The sequence below is a fragment of the Pyxicephalus adspersus genome, chromosome 8 (assembly GCF_032062135.1).
Source record: "Pyxicephalus adspersus chromosome 8, UCB_Pads_2.0, whole genome shotgun sequence".
NCBI lineage: Eukaryota > Metazoa > Chordata > Amphibia > Anura > Pyxicephalidae > Pyxicephalus > Pyxicephalus adspersus.
In genome coordinates, this window is record NC_092865.1 from 53,465,228 (window position 1) to 53,487,808 (window position 22,581).

At 40.1% G+C, this 22,581-nt stretch overlaps 1 protein-coding gene across 1 annotated transcript in view; it reads right to left on the reverse strand.

Annotated features, from left to right (window-relative positions):
- CPNE9 (copine family member 9) overlaps nucleotides 1-22,581 on the reverse strand; it is a 162,806-nt gene that overhangs the window by 101,661 nt on the left and 38,564 nt on the right. Inside the window, 1 exon segment of the mRNA XM_072420685.1 lies at nucleotides 18,625-18,728. Within this exon segment, the coding sequence (XP_072276786.1) occupies nucleotides 18,625-18,728 (104 nt within the window).

A 22,581-nucleotide genomic window follows, 5' to 3' on the forward strand; every position in this document is an offset into this window, starting at 1 on the left:
GCATGCATCTGTCTGCAAAGAGTGCGCTCTATACACTTCCGCTGCCATCAGATACTGTACTATAGCCCGTTTTCTTTCATCTGTACATGCAGCTTTTGATTATATGTGACATTTTATCTTCTATGCCTGATCACTACAGCGCCGGCTGTACTATACAGCCCTGTATGTAAATATACCTACATTAGCGGCTGCTATATTTGGATGTGTAAGTGTGCATAATTAGGTACTGCCAGCCTAAGACAATCTCGCTGACCCTGTTTCCTCTTCCCTGGCTAATTAATTTCAACGAAAATGCTCTGGAAACAGTCCTGGCAAATTTACTGTGAAATCGCCTGGCCCTGTAATTCATTAGCACAGCGTGAAGCTCCGTCTGCGGGTCCCTAATCCTAGTATTTGTTCAAGCATTCATTTAAAGCTGTGCTTACCCACGAGTGTGCTGCTTACTGTGTGCCTGGGAGTGTTGTGTCTATTGAGGGTTTAATGATGCTTTAAATGACACTCGATTAATTGCTTAAAGTCCAATTGGCCTTGGATTAGAGGCCCAAGGATGTGACAGGTGAGTGACCGGTGGCAGAGCAACTGAGCACAATATACAATAAGTCAGTTTGTTCCAATTCTCCTTTTACTCTTCCACTTCTACTAAACACACACAACACTTAATGCTGGTGTTTATGTAATTTTATCCTCTCTTCTTCCTCCTTTCTCCATCAACATGCTAATGAAATTATTTGAAAAAAACTTTCCGTTTATACAAAGCTGGCACATTATGTCCGGTGTACCAGATGTACCAGATCTGATGTACCTGGAGGGTAATCAGGGGGCTAGATCAGTGTTTCTTGACCTTTTAAAGTGACACCAATGATCATTTTGGCTATCTGTAATGGTGACATTCTTCCCACTGGCCTGCAATGTAAGAGGCATTATTCTCCCTGACCAACACACTAATGTACTGTGAGCTGTGTATATAGTAATTATACCAAGAGTTCCTTGAAGACCTGAACGTTATTTCAAGGGATTCCCCCATGGTAAACTCACTTGAGAGTCACAAATTGCTCATTGCCCAAGGAACCTCTAGCAACCTCTGGAGGAATTCTGGTTGAGAAACACTGGGCTAGATGATGCTGGATGTTCATCAATGGACTTTCTGTAGCTTCTAATGCACACTAGGAGAAATGTACATTGCGCAGAGAAATAAGAGTAAGCAATTACTTTCCCAGTAAGCATTAGGTTCAATACAGAAGCATGAGTTAAGGTGGCAATGATCTTTAAACCGAACTAAACCTGTACTATCTATTCCCATCTCATCACAGAGTGTCGCCATCTATCTTTTCTTCTTGCTCCTTATGATCTTCGGCTAATCCAAGATGCCATACTTTCCTCACAGGCGCATGGAAGCTCAATCATTCCCGGCATACTAAAGAGAAGCCTGGATTGCCAGGTTTCAGTCAGCAATATTTACCAGCTGGGCAGCGGTCAGACAGACAAGAATAACAATAACATCCCATGACCCTTTCTGCAATAACCACCTGGCTGATTAGTTTTTAAAGTGGGGCTTAAGTTTCACCGTAAGGCTTCTGAGGATATCTAAATGCTCCTTTCAAGTATCCTGGACTTTTGACTTTGCCTAAATGCACCTTAAAACAAAAAGAATGTAGCCAGTTTATTTACACTCATCATAGCAGCCTGCACCTCCCAAACTGGAAACAAGGTTGGGCACAACCAGGAGCCAATCAGCTTTCGCTGCATGCACATGTGTTGACAATGAATTTGCTGCCAATTTTACCATCACCCGGCAGGAAATCCAAAAACCCTGTACAGGTATATGCACTAATAATTTTTCTCAGATAAAAAGCCATCAACATTTCAATCAATCATCATGAACAGTGTGCTGCTGCTTACTCTTCAGATCTGATCATTTTATAAGACTGGAAATAGAAAGCATCCTGTGTGCTCTGGGCCTTACCCTTCTCTGCACTTTCCAAAATAAAATAAAAATACGTCTGTTGCGCTACCCTTGATCAGTGCCATCTCATTGTATTTCTTCCCTGCCGGCGCCAGCATTGGTTCCGCAAATTAGCTCTCTTTACTAAATGCCGACTGCCATCCTCTGCCATGTAATCTCCATTACCCTACAGTCCCTTTTCTTTTTCTTTTCAGAAACATGCCAGATACAGAATAATATGTGTATCCCATTTGCTATTTGAGAAAGGAAAAATATTTTTTGTGGATTTTGTGATGTGAAGTGGTGGACACGAGGAATGAGCCTCTCCCACTGACTCATCAAGCCGGTGCTGAATGAAGATGTGCAATGATTGACCTTGACTTGGAAATTTGCTTCTGTCTGTTGACTTGACAGTGGGAAGCCTTAGAAAATGCCACAAGCTTCTTGAATTTTTCATTTCAGTGTAAGGTGCAGACAGTGCTGGAAGAAGTCAGTTTCATTTATAATTAGGCAGAGAACTCCCACTCTGCAGGGGAGAAGAGAAAAGATCAATCGCTACTTTAAAGAAGAGAATCACACTTAGGAGTATTTGCATCTAAAGCCAGGCATAAGTAATACCAGGGTTACCTTAAGCAAACAGCTCAATACACAGATCAAATACAGATAAACATTTTATATGTGTCCATCCAGGGATTTATACAAGTCTTCCCCTGCCTGGCTAGGAAGAGACACGCTTTTTTTCGGTTGCAGTTACATTTTCAATTACAGGTCTCCTCCCCACCCTCTGTCTGTGATTGAACAGTTACAATGGAAGAAATGTACTGATAGCCTCAACGTTCTGTCACTGTTCTTTCTTCTCCAATCAGCATATTCCTTGCACTGCAATACACCTTACTGGCTCTTTGTTCTGCTAACCCATCTGTCTCTCTAAGCTCTGCTGTAAAGGGACTGCTTCCAGGTCAAATTCCAGTATATATATTAAATGCAATTGATAATGTAAAGAACGGTTAGACCCTAGGTCGGGTTTTAATTTAATAGTTGTCCATATTTGGGAAGATTTTCCCTTCCTTCTATCTAGGAAAGAAGTGAGAACGTGTGAGAATTTCTGACAATGCTATGCGGCTTCTGTTCTTCTACCCCAGTGACCTCTCTTTTTTTCTATTCTCAGGGATAAAAAGTGAGAAAAATCAATGCCACACCGAATAGGTCAGAATCAGCAAGACATAAAAATGGCTTTGCATTTTTAAAACCAATTAGATATTTCTTTCATGTTCCCTGTAGGCCCATAGTGCTCAAGCCCTAGTGGATTTGACCAATCATGTTTTGTCATACTGAGCAGGGGTGTGCCTATTGCCCACATATTTCATGCTGCAACGTCACCCCTTTTTTTCCATCTCAAAACATTGGGAAGTATGTGGACCATAAAGGAGAGCATAGGCACCAACTGATTGCTCTATATCCCGTTGATTCTACAAGGCCAGTAAATGCAGTCATGTTTTTCCCTCAGCTTTAGAAAACCAGAACAACATTGTTAATGGTTTGCTTTTAGATACTAAGATGAGTCTGACAACAAAAGCTGTTGAAATGCTTTTGTGCAGTATGCTTCTTCCCCATGCTGCATTCATAGCATTGTGCTGAATATATAAAGCGTCAACACTCAGCACTGTCCTTGGCTGTATATTAAATAAGGAATTCTCTTACTTTTTATCTCTATAGATGATGACGGATTGAATGACTCACCATCGTCAATCTCTGGAGGACTCTGGTGGAGACACTTCTACATGGACTTCCCAGCTCCATCTACTTGTTGCAGACATTATCAGAAGCTCCCGTGTCCCTCTTTGATATGAATTTTACTTTTTGTAGAATAAAATTAGGTTACTGCAGCAATAGGAGCAAGGGATGGAGGTGGGATTATGGAACATGGAGTCGTAGAAGTAGAAGTAAAGGAAGCTAATGACTGATTTAGCCTTCAAGCCTCTGCCCATATCTATAAAGTTGTGTTGGTGGATTAACCCCCTGAAGTTAATTGATTTTGAGCTGCATGTTCACTGGATAGCAGCTAATGGAATGCTATTACTTTATGGCTTAGTCTGCTATTGATCCCCTTCCGGACCACATACTGTGGAGTATATTCTCAGCCAGGGGGTAACACTAAGAGTGTGCTAGGTGCCAACTCCTAGTTTTAGGACAGAGAGTTCTCAGGACAGGGTACGGCATTTCTAGCTCTGCCTCCCCAAACTGTTGTCCAATTTTGGCACAGAGGCGGCAGGGCAAGGAAAGCCAACCCTTGACAACTATGATGGTGGCAGCAGTGTTTGAGATTACAGTGTGGCCAAACGGGATGATGCAGGAGAGCCCTGATCTCCAGCCACCCAATTACTGTCAAGGTGGGGGAAGTCATATGGGCCATGCTAGATTTTAATGTTGAGGGTATGATTTTCCTAATGTAGCTTTCCCAAGTCTGGTAGTTGAGAATCAGCTGGTTGCTTGAGTTGGGTATACAAGGTATACAAGGAGGAAAGCAAAATGTATGGTATTTAGACCTCTTGTATTATAAAAAGCCAACATGTTTTAGAGGTTCAAAGGGACTATTGCACAAAGTGTGTACTTTACTGATAACATTGGAGAGATCATAAAGGGCAAGTAGTTTGCTTGGTCAAAAAGAAAGTTAAAGTGTATATCAAGATCAAATAAAAAAATACGCAATATATTTCTGAAATACATGTATTGCTTGCTCTTACCTGTCTGTTTGCTACCCAGATGTCAGATTTTTCAATTATGGCTTCCTTTGTGCATGTCAGGAATAAATGAACTCCCGCAGGAGTTAGGTTATCAATCAAGATGACTGAACATTCAGGAAGTAAAGAAGAAGGAAGGCGGCAAAGCACTGCGATGCAACAAGGGTAGGTGAGTAGTCGCAGGTTTAGTTCCGCTTTAAAGACTATGCATATAAAGAAAAATATCCACTAATCTGCCACCTTGCATTCTACACACTTCAGTTTCTATCAATTCCATCAGTTGAGTGATCATTGCAAAAGCTATTAATTTATACAGGGCGCCTTATCAAACACTTATTACTTAGACATTCTCCTCCCTATATAAGATACTCGTTAGTGGGGAAGGGGGTCCCCCTCATTCTGTGTGTATTTATTGTAGAGGGGAGGTTTATAGCCAAGCCATTGCTGAAGACCTCTGGGTTATATAGCTCATTTTACATTTGTCAGGAGAAGGAAAACATTCTGAAGGAGGACAGACAGAAGGAGGATTTTTTCTTTTGCTGCATCTGTATTTTTCTGTGCTCTGCAGGTTCATAGCACAGACAAGAAAAAAAACTGCAGATTTACAGGGTTTAGACATGACAAGCTTATAGCACAAAAGTTCTAACTAACTCCTTCAACTGAAAACACTGAACAAAAGGATACCTTAACCCAGGGGTAGGCAAACTCCGGCCTTTAGGCCAGATACGACCCAGCCAGTAGTCCATTCCGGCCTAACGCCCCTCTGGTCAATCCACCTAATCTCAGTTGGCAGGGGTGGGCAACCCCCGGCTCTGGAGCCGCTGGCAGTTCTTCAGCCTCCTTGGTATGCCTTCCTTCCCTATTTACTGCAGCTGGCGTTAACACTTCCGCCACCGGGGTAAGGGGACATTCCCTCTCCTCCGTATGCATTGCAAAGGAGAAGGATCATCCTTGAGGGGCAATTCTGGTGGGGGGGCGGAGCCATCAGCGCGGGACTCGAGAGTGAGCCTACTAGCCAAAAAAGTTTGCTGACCCCTGCCTTAACCTAAAACACAATTAATGGTTTACTACCAGTTGTAAAAAAAAATGTTGAATATTAGCCTCCATGTACCCTAACAAGATCTTCACATTTTTACCCAATTGCTCTTTGTCTAATAATTTGAAAAAAGCAAATTTCTGCTAATATTTAAGCATAACTGCTCAATTCCGATGATCCCTACTCCTAAATTTTATTTAGGGCTAACAACACACAGCTATTATTTTTACCCATTACTTCCCCACTTTCACTCTCAGATCTAAAAGTTAATCATTATGTAGTCCCTTGAGATAAAATAGGAAGTGTGCTGCAGATTCATTACACCTTTGAATTTTTAAAAAGATCAACAGTGTTTTTTTAATGGTCTTTTTAATGGTTCATTAAACAAACCAAAAGGGAGCAATTAATAGAAGTTATTTGTAATGGTTATCATATACTTATCCAGAACAATATGCAAAATGTAGCATGCCAAAACAACCAAACCAAAAAAAATTTAAAATACTTTAAAAAATAAAATGAAAGTGTAAACATCAAATAATGGTAATTTTATATTTTTTAATATGTAACAGGTAAATATTTTAAAAGGTATTCCTTTCCTATCTCAGACTGTTGGGATCTACCAAAGTTTGCTTTTTTTAACAAGGTAACACTGCCTGACTCCCCTTGATGCACCCAATACTGCACCCTTCCAATGTATTTTGCACACACCATGGGTAAGTTGTAGATATAAGATATTTTAGGTGTCTGAAATCCCCAGGATCAATCAAAAATTGTCTGACCCATTAAATAGGCCCATCTGTCTACTGTACATAGAATGTTAGAATCTACTCAGTTTAGTGAATTCATAAATGTTGACCTTTCTGTTAGAAATGAATCTTGGCCAACCACGGGCCTAAATTGTATTTATGGTAATTGCTATGTTTTAATAACCACATTTTTTTACATTCTCTAAATGTCACTCGTATATTCATTTATAACCATTGCAATTCAATACAAATGGATGCCGGTAAGAGTAAAGGGACGTGTGGATTTAATATAATTCCTTACCAGTATAGAATTCTCAAAAGGTCCCTGTCACTTCCTAAAAAGAATTGAAAGTATTGCTGCTGCAATAGAAGACTCACCTTTTGAGTGGATAGCGAGTCTGACCTACCTAGCTTTTTTAAATAGTAGTATATCAAGCCAAGCCTTCGACATTTAACACATTTGGGAGTGTGAAATGTTTTTTCCCACTGTCTCATATGTAATCACCAGTCATGCATTAGCTGGTGAGAGAAACCACAGACTATGAAGTGTGACACAGACATTGGAAACTCCTAGTGACAATGCTAAACATTAATCAAAACTGTACCACTTGCTGTCCATGTGAAAGTGTATATATTTCTTAGTGCTCTGTAGTCAAGGAATGTCAAGGATCCTCAGAGATATCAAAATACTGCATATGAATCTTGCATATTTACCATTTACAACCAGTAGGTGGACAGCTTTCAATAGATTTGCTGTAAAACATGCCTGAATAAAAAGGAGATCAAACTGTACAGACCACCGGGTGAAATACAGAGGAGAGATGCACCCTTTAGCTCTCTCTTAGCAGGGATCGCACCATGGAGAGTAGCCAGTTATACACAAGCTGGCATCAAGCGTGCAGCAACATTTGCTTTTCCTACAGACACTCAGTGTTCTCTGATTCTCAACCAAAACATTTTCAATATAGCAATACCTGCTCCAGAATTGTTAGCTGTGATTTTATTGGAGAAAACTACAAGAAATGAGGGAAAATATCTCCAAACAAAAAAAAAATGAACAGATATCCATTTTTATCATCACTTCTTGTTCAAAAATATTGAACTTCTGTGACTATGATCTCCAAAGCAGGGACACAGATACTATCCAAAAATTAAATTAAAACATACATAAAAATGTTTTGTATAAATCACTTTGAAATAATACAAAACAGCAGTTCTATGAACTTTTAACTTTTTAGATTTTTTTTTTCAACCGCCCAAAATATTACAAATTCCTTTTAAATTCGATTTAGCCCCAAGGAAAATCATATCACCTACCTACAGCGTCCGACTGAACCACCTCTGTTTTTATACCGTAAAATCTGTCATGGGCTGGAAGCGGCCAGCAATCCATTAGCATAAATTAGCACGAGACAGGACACGGGCACATGGCTACAAAAATCTAACACTGCACAGCCGTCACATTATAAATGACCATGTCGCTGGCACCACCGCTGCCTAACTACATGAGGAAAGTGTGAAATTATTCCAATGGCTTTGCGAGGCGCAGACAGAATGACTGACATTTGGCAGCTTTTTAAGTCTCAGGGGTATGGCGCCTTTAGTGGCACGGAAAGTGAATTTTGACCTTGATGGCCCAGTGCCAGGGAAGAAAGCGTCGGATTGCTGTTTTGTGCTGTCACTCAAGGGCGGCTGATTCTTTTTCTGTGGCTTGTCAACAGCATTCCAGACGCTGCTAAATATTAATGTGCTATTTCTAACAGAAAATTTGCCGGCGTGCTGAGAGGGATGAAAAACTTCCAGGTAACCCCCCCTATTCTATTTATGGATTTACATTATTAATAATGAAAATGTCCTATGGTCATCCACTAGGTCATTCCATGACCCTACAGCAGTTTGTAATTGTAGCGTCTGCATCAGCTATTCACCTTCCAACATGGAAAGACCAGATGGGCATTATACAATAAATAAGATCCAGTATAAAGATGAATATGGATCACGCCACTTCTGCTCCCTTTGAAGAGATACAATATGGCGGATGGAAGGCCAACAAGGAAGGCCAACACTTCTAGACGTGTTGGATGGCAGGTCACTCACTATGTAAGATGGGCATTTACAATAAATATGATCTGATATGTAGAAAAGTATTCAGCCCAGCATCCATGCTGCAGGTCTACTCTCTTTGAAGAGCTACAATATGGTGGATGGAAGGCCTTCAGCAACCAACGCTTCTAGATGTGTTGGGTGGCAGGTTACCCACTATGCAAGATGGGCATTATGCAGTAAATAAAAGCTGGTATATAGAAGAATATTCACCCTGCCATCTATGCTGCAGGCCTACTCCCTTTGAAGAGCTACAGTATGGTGGGAAGAAGGCCTTCATCAACTAACACTTCTAAATGTATTACATGGTCGGTTCACCCACTCTGTAAAGTGGTTCCTTCTGGATGCCCTGATATAACCACTTTTTGCTGCATCCTTAATAGGAAATTGCCAAGCTACTTTACTGGTTGATCCAAACTTTTCCTAGGTAGGGTCTGCTTATATTTTTCTTCCCAAGTACACCCACCACCACAATGCTATAGGATTCTTTATTTTATTTTTTATTGTATACCTAATTTAAAATGACTAAGATCATTATGTGTCTATGTCTACCTTCTATTCCTGTTCTAGTAATAACTGAAACATTTGGATTTTTCCCTACTTTTAGTGTCAATGATTATGGCAATCAGGACAGGCAAGAAGGGTGAATCTCCCCAACAGGTACACAGACAGCAACAAAAACTTCAAAAACAAAAGTTTTCCCCCCCTACAACTGTCCTAAAGATTTGGCATTAGATACACTTGTGGCACCGGTGTGGCACAAATTAGCCCAGAAAAAATATCTCTGCTCAGATAATAAGAATGGTTTGATATATGATTTTTTTTTAGCAGGGAGTAACAGAAATGTAACATTTTCATATCCTCTTACAAGTCTGAACTTCTCTTCAATGGTAGTTACAGACACTACGAGCCCTGCAGGACAGTCTGTACTCCCCCGAAACTGCCCATCATTGTCTGTAATTGTACAGTGATTTGCAATGCTGCAGCTTTTCATACAAGCATAATAATAATTAGAGTGAAAACATCTGGGTTAGACGCATTACAAATCCCATAGCTGGTGACTATAATTACATAAAATACAATACAGTTATTTGTTTGCTGGAGCTGAGGGGCATCTTATTGTCTCTGGGGAAAATGAATCTTATTGCTCCAAATAGTGAAGCAGAGCAGTTATCACCTTTCCACTACAAACATAATTAGAAATAGGAAAATTCAGTGAGAGAGTCAGCGGAGGGGTGGAGGGAGGACTATACTGGAGAGCAGGAGGTAAGTGATAGCTATAAGGACAGAGAGGTGATGGTACAGTGCTTGGTGTTTGCCAATGACTACTGGCACAGTCAATCAAGGTGGCTGAACATTGTAAGGAGTAAGAAGAAAATAAGGAAGATGACCCTGCTATAGAATAGGGATAGGTAAGTAGCGTGGGTGTAATTCCTCTTCAAGTCAGTTCATATGGAGTGCACTCATTCCATGCACTTAAACATGCACAATTTAACAGATGTTAATGCACGATCCATTACACTGGGTAACAATTTTGAACACATTTTTTATTGGCTTCAATTTTTAAGCCTATTTACACTAAAATAGGTATGCTGATTCTGAAAGTGTAGTTAGTTTTTTTCTATCACGTAAGGTTTTTTCTCTACCGCTTATATTAATGTGATTACTGTAGCGTGGATTTGTATAGGCTATTCATTTACACGCAAGTCAGTGTGGTCAGAGATTGTGCGCTGCTCTACGTAGTGAATAAGCAAAATTTATTTTTATACTTTCACATGTATTTCCTTTCTTTCAGATCGTGCCTGGCTCTGCTGTTTCTTGTCGTAAGTGCCTAAACAACCCTGATTCATTTTGTTATATCTGTGGCAGTTTCACCATTCCCAGTCAAAGGGCGAACATCAGCACATTTGTGGAGCTAGCCTATCTGGCATATTTCAAAGTAAACTTGATGATCAAGATAAGTCTTGGGCCCCTCATAGGGTTTGCAAACAGTGTGTCGAGGGTTTACAGATGTGGGCAAAGGGAACACGTGATGAGATACCATTTGTATACCTATGGTTTGGCGAGAGCCAGGAGATCATTTCAGTGACTGGTACTTTTGTATAGTGAAAACTTCAGGATATAACAAGAAAACAAAATGTAACATAGAGTATTCATCTGTATGAACAAAAGAAATTTAAATAAACAGTACATTCAAGTAATTATTTCATTTTTTTTCATTGTATGTAAAATTTCAGTTACAGTATATTTTTTTTGGGGGGGGGATAGCTGATAAGATCACATAGAGTTACACTTTTATAGTCAGGTTGTGTTGGGCCAGGTTGAGTGTTAACAGTCATATTTTAAGGTGAGGTAGGTATGGTGCTAATTTGATAGCTTAGAGCTTTGGGGTTTGGCTGATAGAAGGGTTAAATGATGGGGTCAGGTTAAGGTTTATGTGAACATCGAGTCTTATTGTTTCTTATAGTCAGTTATATACAGTCTTTCTTTTTTCAGTGTTTTTCACCACAAAATTGTACATTAAAAACTACCAAAATTGAGTTCTTGGCACTAAAACCAAAGTGCCAGGCTTGCCAGTCTTTCAAATGTAATTTTATGTTTTTAATGAAATATCTAAAATTGACCATATACTGCCTGTAGAGGAAGTTTTATGATCTAGGGCACCTGTGGTGACAGTATTATGATCTGGGGTGCCTGTGGGGGCAGTGTTATGATCTGGGGTGCCTGTGGGGGCAGTGTTATGATCTGGGGTGCCTGTGGGGGCAGTGTTATGATCTGGGGTGCCTGTCGGGTCTAGTGTTATGATCTTGGGTTCTCAGGGAGCATTATTATGACCTGGGATTTTGTGGGGGCGGTGTTATGATCTGGGGTTCCCTAGGGGGCAATGTTATGATGCGGGGTTTCTTAGGGGGCAGTATTATGATCTGGGGTGCTTGTAGGTGCAGTGGTTTGATCTGGGGTTGCTTCTAGGTTCAGCAAAATTATATGCTTTAACAATGAGGTCAGCTGACTCCCTGAATATACAGAATGACCAGGTTTTTTCATCAATGTATTTTTTCTTCCCTGATGGTTTTGGTATATTCTAATATGACAATGCCAGGAATAAGTGGGTTTAAATTGAGAAAGAGTAGTTCAGGGAGCATGAGACATCATTTTCACACATGGATTGGTCACCTAAACCCCATTGAGATTCTTTGGAAAGACTTTACTTTCCCATCATCAATACAAGATCTTGGGGAGAAATTAATGCAACCCCGGATGCAAATAAATGTTGTGACATTGCATAAAGTTACCAACATTCCATGCAATTGCAATTGCATGCCGTAATCAAAGCTAAAAACGTTCCAACTAAATATTACAGGAAGGGACATTTTCTATTGGCCAGGAAGTCTATGTTTTAGTCCAAGGATTTAGTAAATAAATTGTTTTAAAATCCCCATAATCAAAAGCTATTTTCAGTCTTTTTTATTTATTTGCAAGAATCTAAGAGCAAGAAATCATACATCCTGAAAACACACAAACGGTGTCCTGTTAGAGTCCCTACCTTTGCTTTCTCCATACCATTGACCTCAGCATACTATTGCAAGATAATTTAAAAAATTTCACATTGAGAATGAGACTCCCTCAAGGCATCAGTGGGCATGTAGCTGCAGTGCTACAATATGTCTGCCATGCCTTTCCCATGAGATTTAGAAAGTCATTAATTAATTTGACCCCTTGGCCCCTCTAAGTCAGACCCTTCAATGAAGCAGCATATGCAGCTCAATTCCAATGTATTGTGATGCTGGCACCAGCTGAGTAATGATTGACAGAAAACCAGCAAGCTTGTGCTCTGAACAAGATGATTCCTACCATTCTACCTCTCTAGAATTTCTCCTGAGTGTCCCCCCAAACATCAACAGCTTGAACAGCCACATGTTTCCATGTCTCAAGTGAAAAATCTTTTTTTATGGATCACTTTATGTTATCTATGCTGGCTCACAATCCAACAGCAGGTGTGCAGGGAAGATCCCAATAGTATACTCGTCAATCGATAAAAACTACTCATCCTGAATCTATAAAAGCTTCTTATCCTTGCTATGGGATTCACTGCATGCTTCTCCACATGCAGATGCATCATCCGTATTACTTGTCATTATTGATTCCTAGCAGATGGAATTCCATGTTAAAGGGAATCTCCAGTTGTAATGATATTGGCCTTTTAGAAGGAGAATTGGTATTTCAGAGCCCCTTAAAGTGACGCTGTCTCTGCAGTAACAAAAACATTAAAACACAATCACCTTTTAAGACAGAAATGTTCTTCCTATTTTTTCAGCTTGCAATGAGTCATTTGTTTGCTCCCTTAAAGAACTTTGGGTTCTGAGGGTATTTGACACTCCAGAAGTTTTTGGATACTTGATAACCTGATGGGCTGATATGGTGGCCAATGGAATTAATCACAACATTCAACAGAGGACAGATATCAAACTGGCACTGTCAGATACCAGTGGTGCTCAGAGTGCTACAATTCTCTATCTGATTGTGGTGGATCAGTGGAGATTCAACCCACCACCTGATTTTTTTTTTTCTAGTGGCTTCAAAGTAAACCTATAACCAGACTATAGCTTAGTGTTTCTCAAATTTTGTAACATGGGGGAAGCCCTTGGCTTTCAGGTCTTTAGGATTCCCTTCTATAATTACTATAGCCACAGCTCACGGTACTACAATGTGATGGTCAGTGGAAAGAATGACTCTTACATAGCTGGCCAGTGGGAAGAATGTCACCTTTACAAATAACCAAATAAATCATTGGGGTTGCTTAAACTGACATTAGAGGGTCTAATTGCTCATTGCTCAAGGAATCCCTAACACTCTCTGGAGGAACACTAGCATTCCACGGAACCCTGGTTGTGAAACACTGCTATAGCTATTCAATTATTTTCATATTCCAAGCAAGCAGTAACTTTTCTTCAACAAAAGTTCTCACTGACCTGAAATGCAAAGCAGCGCTGAGGTTGCTCAAGTCATTCTCTTAGCAGCTCAACAGCTCCCCTTGCTCCCTAATAATATTACATTGGAAAGCTTTAAGGCAGCTTTTGTCAATGCAGAATGGGGAAGAAGGGCGAGCTGAGCTGTTCAGAGACAACCTAAAAAGCTTTAATGCTTCTGTTGCAAACTTTAGGGATTAATTTCTCCACAGTGCCTGCCAAGGGGGAATATTCTAAAACTGATTAACCTTTTGTTTATTTATTTACTTGTATTAATATAAAGCCAGTATATTACGCAGTACTTTTTAAAGTCCATATTCATATCACTAACAGTCCCTCTAAAGGGCTCTAATGTCCCTACTATAGTCACATGCCATTAATATAGTCTACTGCCAACTTTTGAGGGGAAGCCAATTAACCTAACTGCATGTTTTGGGGATGTAGGAAGAAACCAGCATGCCCAGAGGAAACCCACATAAACTCAGGGAGAACATATAAACTTCTTGCGGATAGTGTCCTGGCCAAGATTAAAACCAAGGACCCCAGTGCAAAGGCCAGAGTGCTAACCACTGAGGTGCTCATAGATGGAATTCACTGCCAACTGCCCACTAAAGCCAAATTTCTGTGAAAGTCAACTAACCTAACTGCATGTTTTTTAGGGATGTGGGAGGAAACCCATGCAAACACAGGGAGACCATACAAATCCCTTTCAGATAGTGTCCTGGCTGAGATTTGAACCTTTGACCTAGCCCTGCAAAGGCCAGAGTGCTAAGCTGCGTACACACTTCCAATTTTTGTCGTTGGAAAGGATCTTTCACGATCCTTTCCAACGACAAGGGACTGCACGATGCATGAACGGTGCTGTACATACAGCACCGTTCATGCTCTATGGAGAGGGGAGGGGGAGAGCGACGGAGCGGCACCCTGCTGCGCGCTCTCCCCTTCCCTTTCATTAGGATCGGCTGTTGTCCATCGTCTGTGGATCCGGCAGGTCGGTCGTCCGGACGATGGACGACACCGACTGTACACATGGCAGATTTTCGCCCGATAATTGGCCGATGCCGATTATCGGGCGATAAAAATCTGACGTGTGTACGTAGCTCTAGCCACTGAGCCAACCAAGATTTCCCAGTATTATGGAAAAAATGAAATGTCAAAAGCAGAGAGTTGCATACACAAACAAAAGACAACAGAGGGAAAGGAAAACTTTTTACCCCCCCCCCCCCATTTAAGTTATTGGTAATAGTTTGGGTATTATGGAAGATTTTTACATGCCCTAGAAGAATGATGTGTCCCGATCTTCATACCAGCAAATTAGGAGTGTCAGCATCAGTCCAGTCCACATCCAATGAGCCCTTGTGCAGTTACAGATTCAGCATTATTGTGTATCTACCCCTGCATATAGACCCAAGCCAGTATTCATTAAATATTGAAAACACATTTTAGAATCCAATGTTTCCAAAGATCTAAACCTGAAGACCAGAATTGTACAAGCGGAACAAGCTATCTGCCGCTGAATCAGATTTTTAATCAATTGCTCATCACCAACCACACAAATTTGCTTTAACCAACAGATAAAAAAGGAAATAACAGGGAAGACAGCATGTTCGGGAATATTACAGTAGTATAGTCAGAGAATGTGTTCTTTCTTTTTAATGCTTCCTGCTCCATCTGAAGAGTGAGTCATCTCAGAACCCTTTTCTCTTCAATGAAATGGCAAAGCCTTGTAATTTCACTTTATGTGGTAAGCCAGATGATAGATATATATAAAAAAACAGAATTGATTTTATTTTTAGTCTTGAGCAATTCTGGTTTATTATACAAAATCTGTCACAATCATGACACAGTTTTTTTTTTTTTGCTGCTTGGAACATTATTTTTTAAAAAAGGTTTTCGGACTGATGGAAATGTAGGATTTTTTATAACAAGCTGTTAAAATCGCTAACTATTACCAATTAACACCTATGTCTCTTGCAAAATACAATCTTGGACCTGACACCCTGGGGCATTTTAAGTCTTTTCCCGCCCCTTGTTCTACATAATGCTGGCTAATGATGGTATAGCTCACACAGTGGAATGTGGAAACCACTGTTGCCTTATGAGGGCAAAGCTTTCTGTAAAATTACCATGCACAAGCCTTTACAAAATCTGTGATTGTTAGGGCCCCTTAATGGCATCAATTTGAGACATCTCTGAGATCATTCAGTATTGCTTTGACAGGGGCAATTGGGTAGGTGGAAGTATTAACTAAAAAGAGTTTAATTGATTATTAGTACTTTCAAAGTCCCATCTTTTGCTGTTTTTTTGATTATGTATTGTTATATATTATGTATGTATTTTTTGGGGATGTGGTACTAAGTTTTGGCCTATTTAATATGTATATTTTACACCAATAATTCACCCAGTAGGAAGAATAGTGAATTGGCTTCAAAATTATAGATCCTATCATCACTATCTGCCATGTGCAACCTATCAGACCTTATCAGATCCATAAGATCTCTTTTTATACAATAGGCTGATATATGTGGGACACCAAATAAACCAGGGCCCTGATGTGTCTGCCAATAATCACTTCTTTTTGAAAATTGTCTGGCTTATCCTAAGTGTCATTGGGTAGATTCACCAAAGAGATGTTTAAAGCCTTGTATGCAGTTTCTTCTTGACTATACATCATGAAAGCTAATACTTATAAATTCAACCTAGAATGCAGATGTTTTTTGACTGTCGTTCAAACTTTGAGCGTCGAAAGGTAAGATTTTTTCATAATTTTGGTTAGCAAGATGCAACAGGATTAAAGATAAATATTCCCTAATGGGAGCATAAATGCGATCTTGTGGAGTTGTCACCTACACAGGTGCCCTATTGAGTTTCCCATTTCCTATTTCCATGTGTGTTGATGGTCTTTTGTTCATACAAGCGGCATAAAAATGCCAAATGGTCAGAAACAGGCTAACTGTAGGTTGAGTTCCAAATATGTTATTTTAAAATTGTGAAGCCCATTACTCTGTGTCCTGGAGATAGCTGTCATGTTGATAGGAAGTAGGGATAAATCTCACATAATGGGGTACAGGTTGGCTTTCCACAGACAGGCATAGCCATGTTGTTCCCGATTGTTCCCGGTGATTGGTTTAGCCAACCACAACTTTTTGTTGGGTTTTCAAAAACCAGCATTTAAACATTCAACAACATACTCAGCCAACCATACTGCCCTGCTTATTGCTGCCCCATTCATTCTCTATGGGTGGCTGCAGGAGAAAGCAGGGGTATGAAGAAGAGGTAACCACACCGCAACCTCCCCACCAGTCTGAACAAAGCCTGACAGGGGTTCCGAACCTTCCATATTCTTTCCCTAAAGGTTTTCTTAGCATTCTACTTAAAATTCAGCTATAGTTGAAAACACATTTTTGTGGTAAATCTGGGAAGAAGCATTGTTGCATAAAACTGTTACAGTAAACGGTTGGATGGTTACAGATACACAAGTGCGTTCGCCTAGCTCGGGTCAGGTGCAGGAAGATATGTAATTATAAATAGACACGCATTTCACAAGTCACTATCCCTTCAGCAATAAAGGGTTAATAGGCCTTCTCCCAGCAGGACCCGTGCCACTGTCACCATAGTAACAACCATCTCTCCATAGCTTCTGTCCCACTTTCTAGCAGGTCCCAAATACAGCCATGAATCTTTCCTGTATCTCCTGAACAGTTACTGAGCGCGAGGGACTGTATGGCTGCTTGGTTTATTAGCACAGACATGGCAAACCTTAAATGGTTGGTAGTAACATGGTAACAGTACCTTATTTGTGTTTCCCATAGCAACTGGATCCCAGGGGTTCATTTATAATGGAGAGCAGATATGACTATACCATACAAATGGCCACGGCCTGCCATCTTCATAAAGTTCGGGCTGCAGGGTGTATCCAGGGAAGGCCAACAGAGTTTCTGCTACTCCTTGAAGCATGTCACATGACCAGGCGCTTTTTTAAAAAAAATTAACTTTCTTTAAAGCATTGCCATGGCTGTAGTGTTGCTGTATCATTGCTTTAAAGATCAACTTCCTGGGCTTACATGGATGGTCAGGTACAGAAGTTTACTGCTTCCTTACAGGTTATCATGGTCATGGGAAGGATGGAATGGGAAGCGGCGCTTAAACCAAGGTCTAACCTGAGACTGAATATTGTTTTATATTTATATAGTCAACTAATAACATTTGAAGGATTTTAGCAAAGCTGAACGGAACATGCATACATAACTCTGCCCTGTATATAAAGAGAGAAGGAAAAGCCTTTCAGCTACGTGCTGAACTCTTTCAAAAATGAGTCCCCAAGGTACACTGTGCTTATGGAGCATTAGAACACTACTATTCATGCTAAAGCCATTGCAGCAAGTGTTGGCTGAATACTGGTACTGATAATCTGTTATCAGCATACAAATCTTGCCACAATAGAAGACTTATATTTAAAGCTGAACACCTGCCTAATGGCTAAATACATGGATAAAATATATATTTGGAAGGTGAAGGATTTGTATCTTTGGCTATCCTTTCCTGACATATACCTTATCCTGTACAAAGCATAGCACTGTCTGGCAGGACAGAAGACCTGATGCAGTTATATAACACTTACAGGTCTTGTTCCACCCCCACCCTGTGATTGGACTGCAAAATGAGAAGCAGGAGACTGATGAGCTCATCTCTCTGTCATTCTCTCTTTTCTCCTATGAACAGGTTTCTTGAAATACAACTCTGTACAAGGTCTGCAAGAGGCTAATACCAATTCCAATTTCGGTACCACTACCTGTATTATAAAAATGTATTAAATGATGTAATATTAAACACAGAACAACATTACCTTAGTTCTTTTATATTTTGCCAGAATTCAACGTCAAACTTGTAATAATCTACCCAAAGCCGGCTAGATCTGCTAAAATCTGCTCATACTAAATTCATATACATTTTTTTCTAATTACCAATATCAAATGTATTTTTGCATTTCTGAAGTTGAAACATTAAAGTTTGTAACTCACTGTATAATAGTAATGAGATATTAAATAAATATTAACAAAGTGATCGACAAAATGCACTTTTTACTTACACATCAAACCTCAGGTTTTGCTTCTCTTCGAAGAAATAGTCCAGCACAAATTTTCTGACAAAGTCTGGATTCAGCGTGTTGTCAATGACCTCTGTCCGTCCAAACTGTTGGAAAAAAAATACTGTGATTAGAAACTGGATATCACGTTGAAGGTTTGGGCTGGGGTGAAGGGGGCAGTTGCCCCCTGGGCTACTCCTTTGGGCAGTTGGCCCCTGGGCTACTCCTACCAAATCTGGTCTAGGGAAGGATGACTGTGAGCAGGTGGAGTCATGGGGGCCCAAGGTGCTTTGATATGGATGGAGGTGGTGGTGATGGGGGGGGGTGTTGTCCATCTGGACCAACCCCAAACTAGTGCTACTGGAGCACAGATTGTGGAAACACCCAATAATGGCCAGAACACGCAATACATTATAGCTTGCTGTATACAAGGGTTGCACAGCCATAGACCAGAGTGCCCATGCTGACCCCTGAGGCACTTGAGCATTAGAACTAGGCCAATAGAAGAAAGTGGTTTGGTCTGGCAAATCAGACTTGGTGGCTTCTTTTAAGTTCTATAGATGGCCAGGTGCAAGAGCAATATTTAGCTGGCAGGTAAAAGGGCCATTGGTTGTATTTACCCCCCCCCCCCTTAACCTTGCTTTCCAAGGCCAAAAGTTTCCAGCTTTCTTCTATATATAACAGTACAAAGCAGGTCACACCAATACATACATACAGTAAAGTAACAAACGCATGAATATCAAGCTTGTAACGTATGCCCAACTGTTTACAAATTGCTTCATTTGCTACCCAGTTGCCTCTTAAGGCTGTTTATTCCTTGGCATGGTGCAGTGCTTCTCAAACTGAGCTCAGGGGTGTAGTGGGGCAGGCCCCACTTTTTTCAGCACCCCCGTATAGGCCCTTCCTGTGTTCTCGCCATGGATAGCCTTCACTATTACCGTGCCCCTTCTTTTTTTTCGACTTTTAGGGTAGTTTAAGTGACACCAATGATCATTAAGTATATTTGTAAGGGTGACGGTCTTCCCACTGGACATCAATGTAAGATAGTGTGAGCTGTGAATATAGCAAGTAATACAGGGGTGCCCTGAAGATCTGAAAGTTGTTAAAAAGGTTGAGAAAGGCTAACACTGTGAAACAGCACAAAATATTTTTATTTCCAAATTACACATAGCTTAACATTCCCGATAGTGACAACAGGAGTTCTTCTCTAAGGAACCTTAATCAAGCCACAGATAAAGCATGACTAACATGACACCCAGAGAAGTCCTTTATTAATTAGGCAGTAGGATAAAGACAGTTAAGATTGAAGAATGGAGTCACAATACCACAGATCATTAATTTTACCAAAAGAGTAGTCAATGCTTCCAGACCAGACTCTCAGCAGGGGTAGTAAATCAGTCAACAGTATGTGAATTAAACAAGTAGGGACTAATATAGATCACAAAATTCAAAAAATGAAAAAACAGGCCTGATGGCCCACTTGGTCTTTTTTTTTGTATGTTGTTGGTATTCTGTTTCTATTATTATAGCAATGTGAGCAGGATGGACCAATTCTTTCCAAGCATTATAACAATTCGAGTTAGATTACTCACGAGGTGAGGCTGCACACAAAACAGAACACCCACTGGACATGCCAGTAATTAAACTCTATTACCTTCTGTACAGACATCTCACGGCACAACCTGACTATTTGGCATTATTAGAATACATTCTGTTACACCCTGTACAAGGATTAAACAGATCTTACAGCTGCCCTCCGGCCTTCCTTTCATTAAATCTGACCTTCAGTCTTCTCTTAAGTCAGTTGTACCGGCTCCTCTCCAAAACTGAAATGGCTTATTTTGATCTCACTGCACACTGTGAGCTTCTCACAATGGCTTTGATTTAATAAAAATCTCCAAGACTAGAGAAGACAAACTATCATGAGAAAACCTGGGTGATCCAGCAAGCCTAAAATGGATCTTGTCCTGGATTGAAAACATTTGCTAACAGCACGATTTTAAAGAAATCCATTCCAGGTTTGCTGGATCACCCAGGTTCTTCCAATATAGTCTATATTCTCCAGGCTTGGAGAGCTTTTTAGCTGCAACAAATCAGATTTGGCCACCTGGCTGGAGGACATCCAATATCATCTAACCCTTTCCTCCTCAGCCTAGCTGACTTTTTTTATTCATTGAAGTCCTTTCAATCATGGAAGCTCAGAATCACATTTATGCATTACATTTGTCTGCATGCGGTAGGGTGCATTAATGTTTTTAAGAAGGTATTTGTAGCACCCTGTTGGCCCCTGCCATCAATAATGATCTGTCTGCATTGCATAGGGAAGTAGAGAAACAAACGTGATGTGTTACTGGGTCAAAAATAGGGTATGTATGGAAAACTGAAAGGTTTTATTGAAAAATCTGATTAACATGTAATGGGCAGGTAAAAAAAGATTCAGAGAAGGCAAAACTACTGGCTGCCAACAAAAGGCCAAAAGATCATTTAGGAGCAAGTGACCCATTATCACCAACCTAAGTACAAAATAATTTAAATTTAAAAATAATTTTAATTTTGTTTCCTTTTTTAAATATAATGTTTTTAAAATAATGCACCATGGATATAATCGTTCACATTACCTATATTGGTACTTTTGCTGGTTGGAATGTTGTGACTGATGCATTTTGTGCCCTAGGTTTATATTCGAGTCAATGTAGATTTTTTTTCCAGGTATAAAGGCACCCGGTTTATATTCAAGTATATACTGTACTTCACATTAAAAGCACATGGCTTGATCTAAAGATAATCTGGAGCTTGTTAAGAATATATACTTTAATAATAATATCCTGGGCACAGGTTTATTTTAAGAAACTGTTGGGTGGATCATATTTAGAAAAACAAAAGTAATTATTGCAATCAGCCATATCTGTAGCCGGCGTTGTGGCAGAATGGTACACGTGATCAATGCCATTGTTGGTCAACCCTGATTACTATGGGATCAGCATCTTTTCTTGCGACTCCTTATTTTTGGATTTTAGCAGAAAAAATTAAAAAAACAATGCAGTTTATTGTTCTCTTCCTCTCGGTGATGCTTAATGCAATGGGCGCTCTTCCAGCTTTGTACAAAATCATTACTTTCAAGTACTGGGGAATTCCTCAGCCATCTGTGTTGCATTCTGTGACAGAACTGAGATTAATGTGCCCCCCTTGTTATCTGTAATCCTGGCTGTGGTGTGTTTAGTCCTCCAACCGTCCGTCTGTCTGTTTACTAGGTCTCATGTCTCCCACTCCTCTTTCTTTACTTTGTACTGTATTCCTGTGGAATTATTCCAGCACTACGGGTTCTGGGTGTTGGGGGGGGGGATTCTAGGCTAAAAGTCTGGGTTGTTTTTTTAAATAAGAACTGATAATCATGAAGAAAAAATAACTCACCCTGTTGCTCACATTGGCACACAATTTTGTTTTTCTACATTCCCTTTTTAATGTTTTATTACCTTTTGACCTTGTTGGGAGATCGGATATTTTTGCACTTCCTATGATGGAGAGAATTTTCACAGCAGCGTTGTCACCCTGTAAACTGGATAGTCTTAGATTGGCTTTAAGTAAGAAATGTTCACTGAATGCACAGTGAAGCACAGCAGCATTTTTTGTTTTTAACCATATGAAAAAAAAAAAATGCTCGTTATCATTATCTTTACATCAGAACAAAATAAAAATGATAAAAGGTTGGCTAAACTCAAGTACAGTAAGAATGTTAAGCTGGATGTCTGGAGTGTTACTTACAGTCAGGGTCAGATTGGGGACCATCAGAGAAAGCATGAAATGTCTACCAGAATGCAAGGATTTCTTGGCACATTATTCACTTTAAGATTCTTATAAAGAACAAGAGGGCACTCTTTGCGTCTGGAGGAAAAGAAGTTTAAGCTCCGGATAAGGAAGGGATTCTTCACTGTAAGGTCTGTGAAAATGTGGAATCAGCTC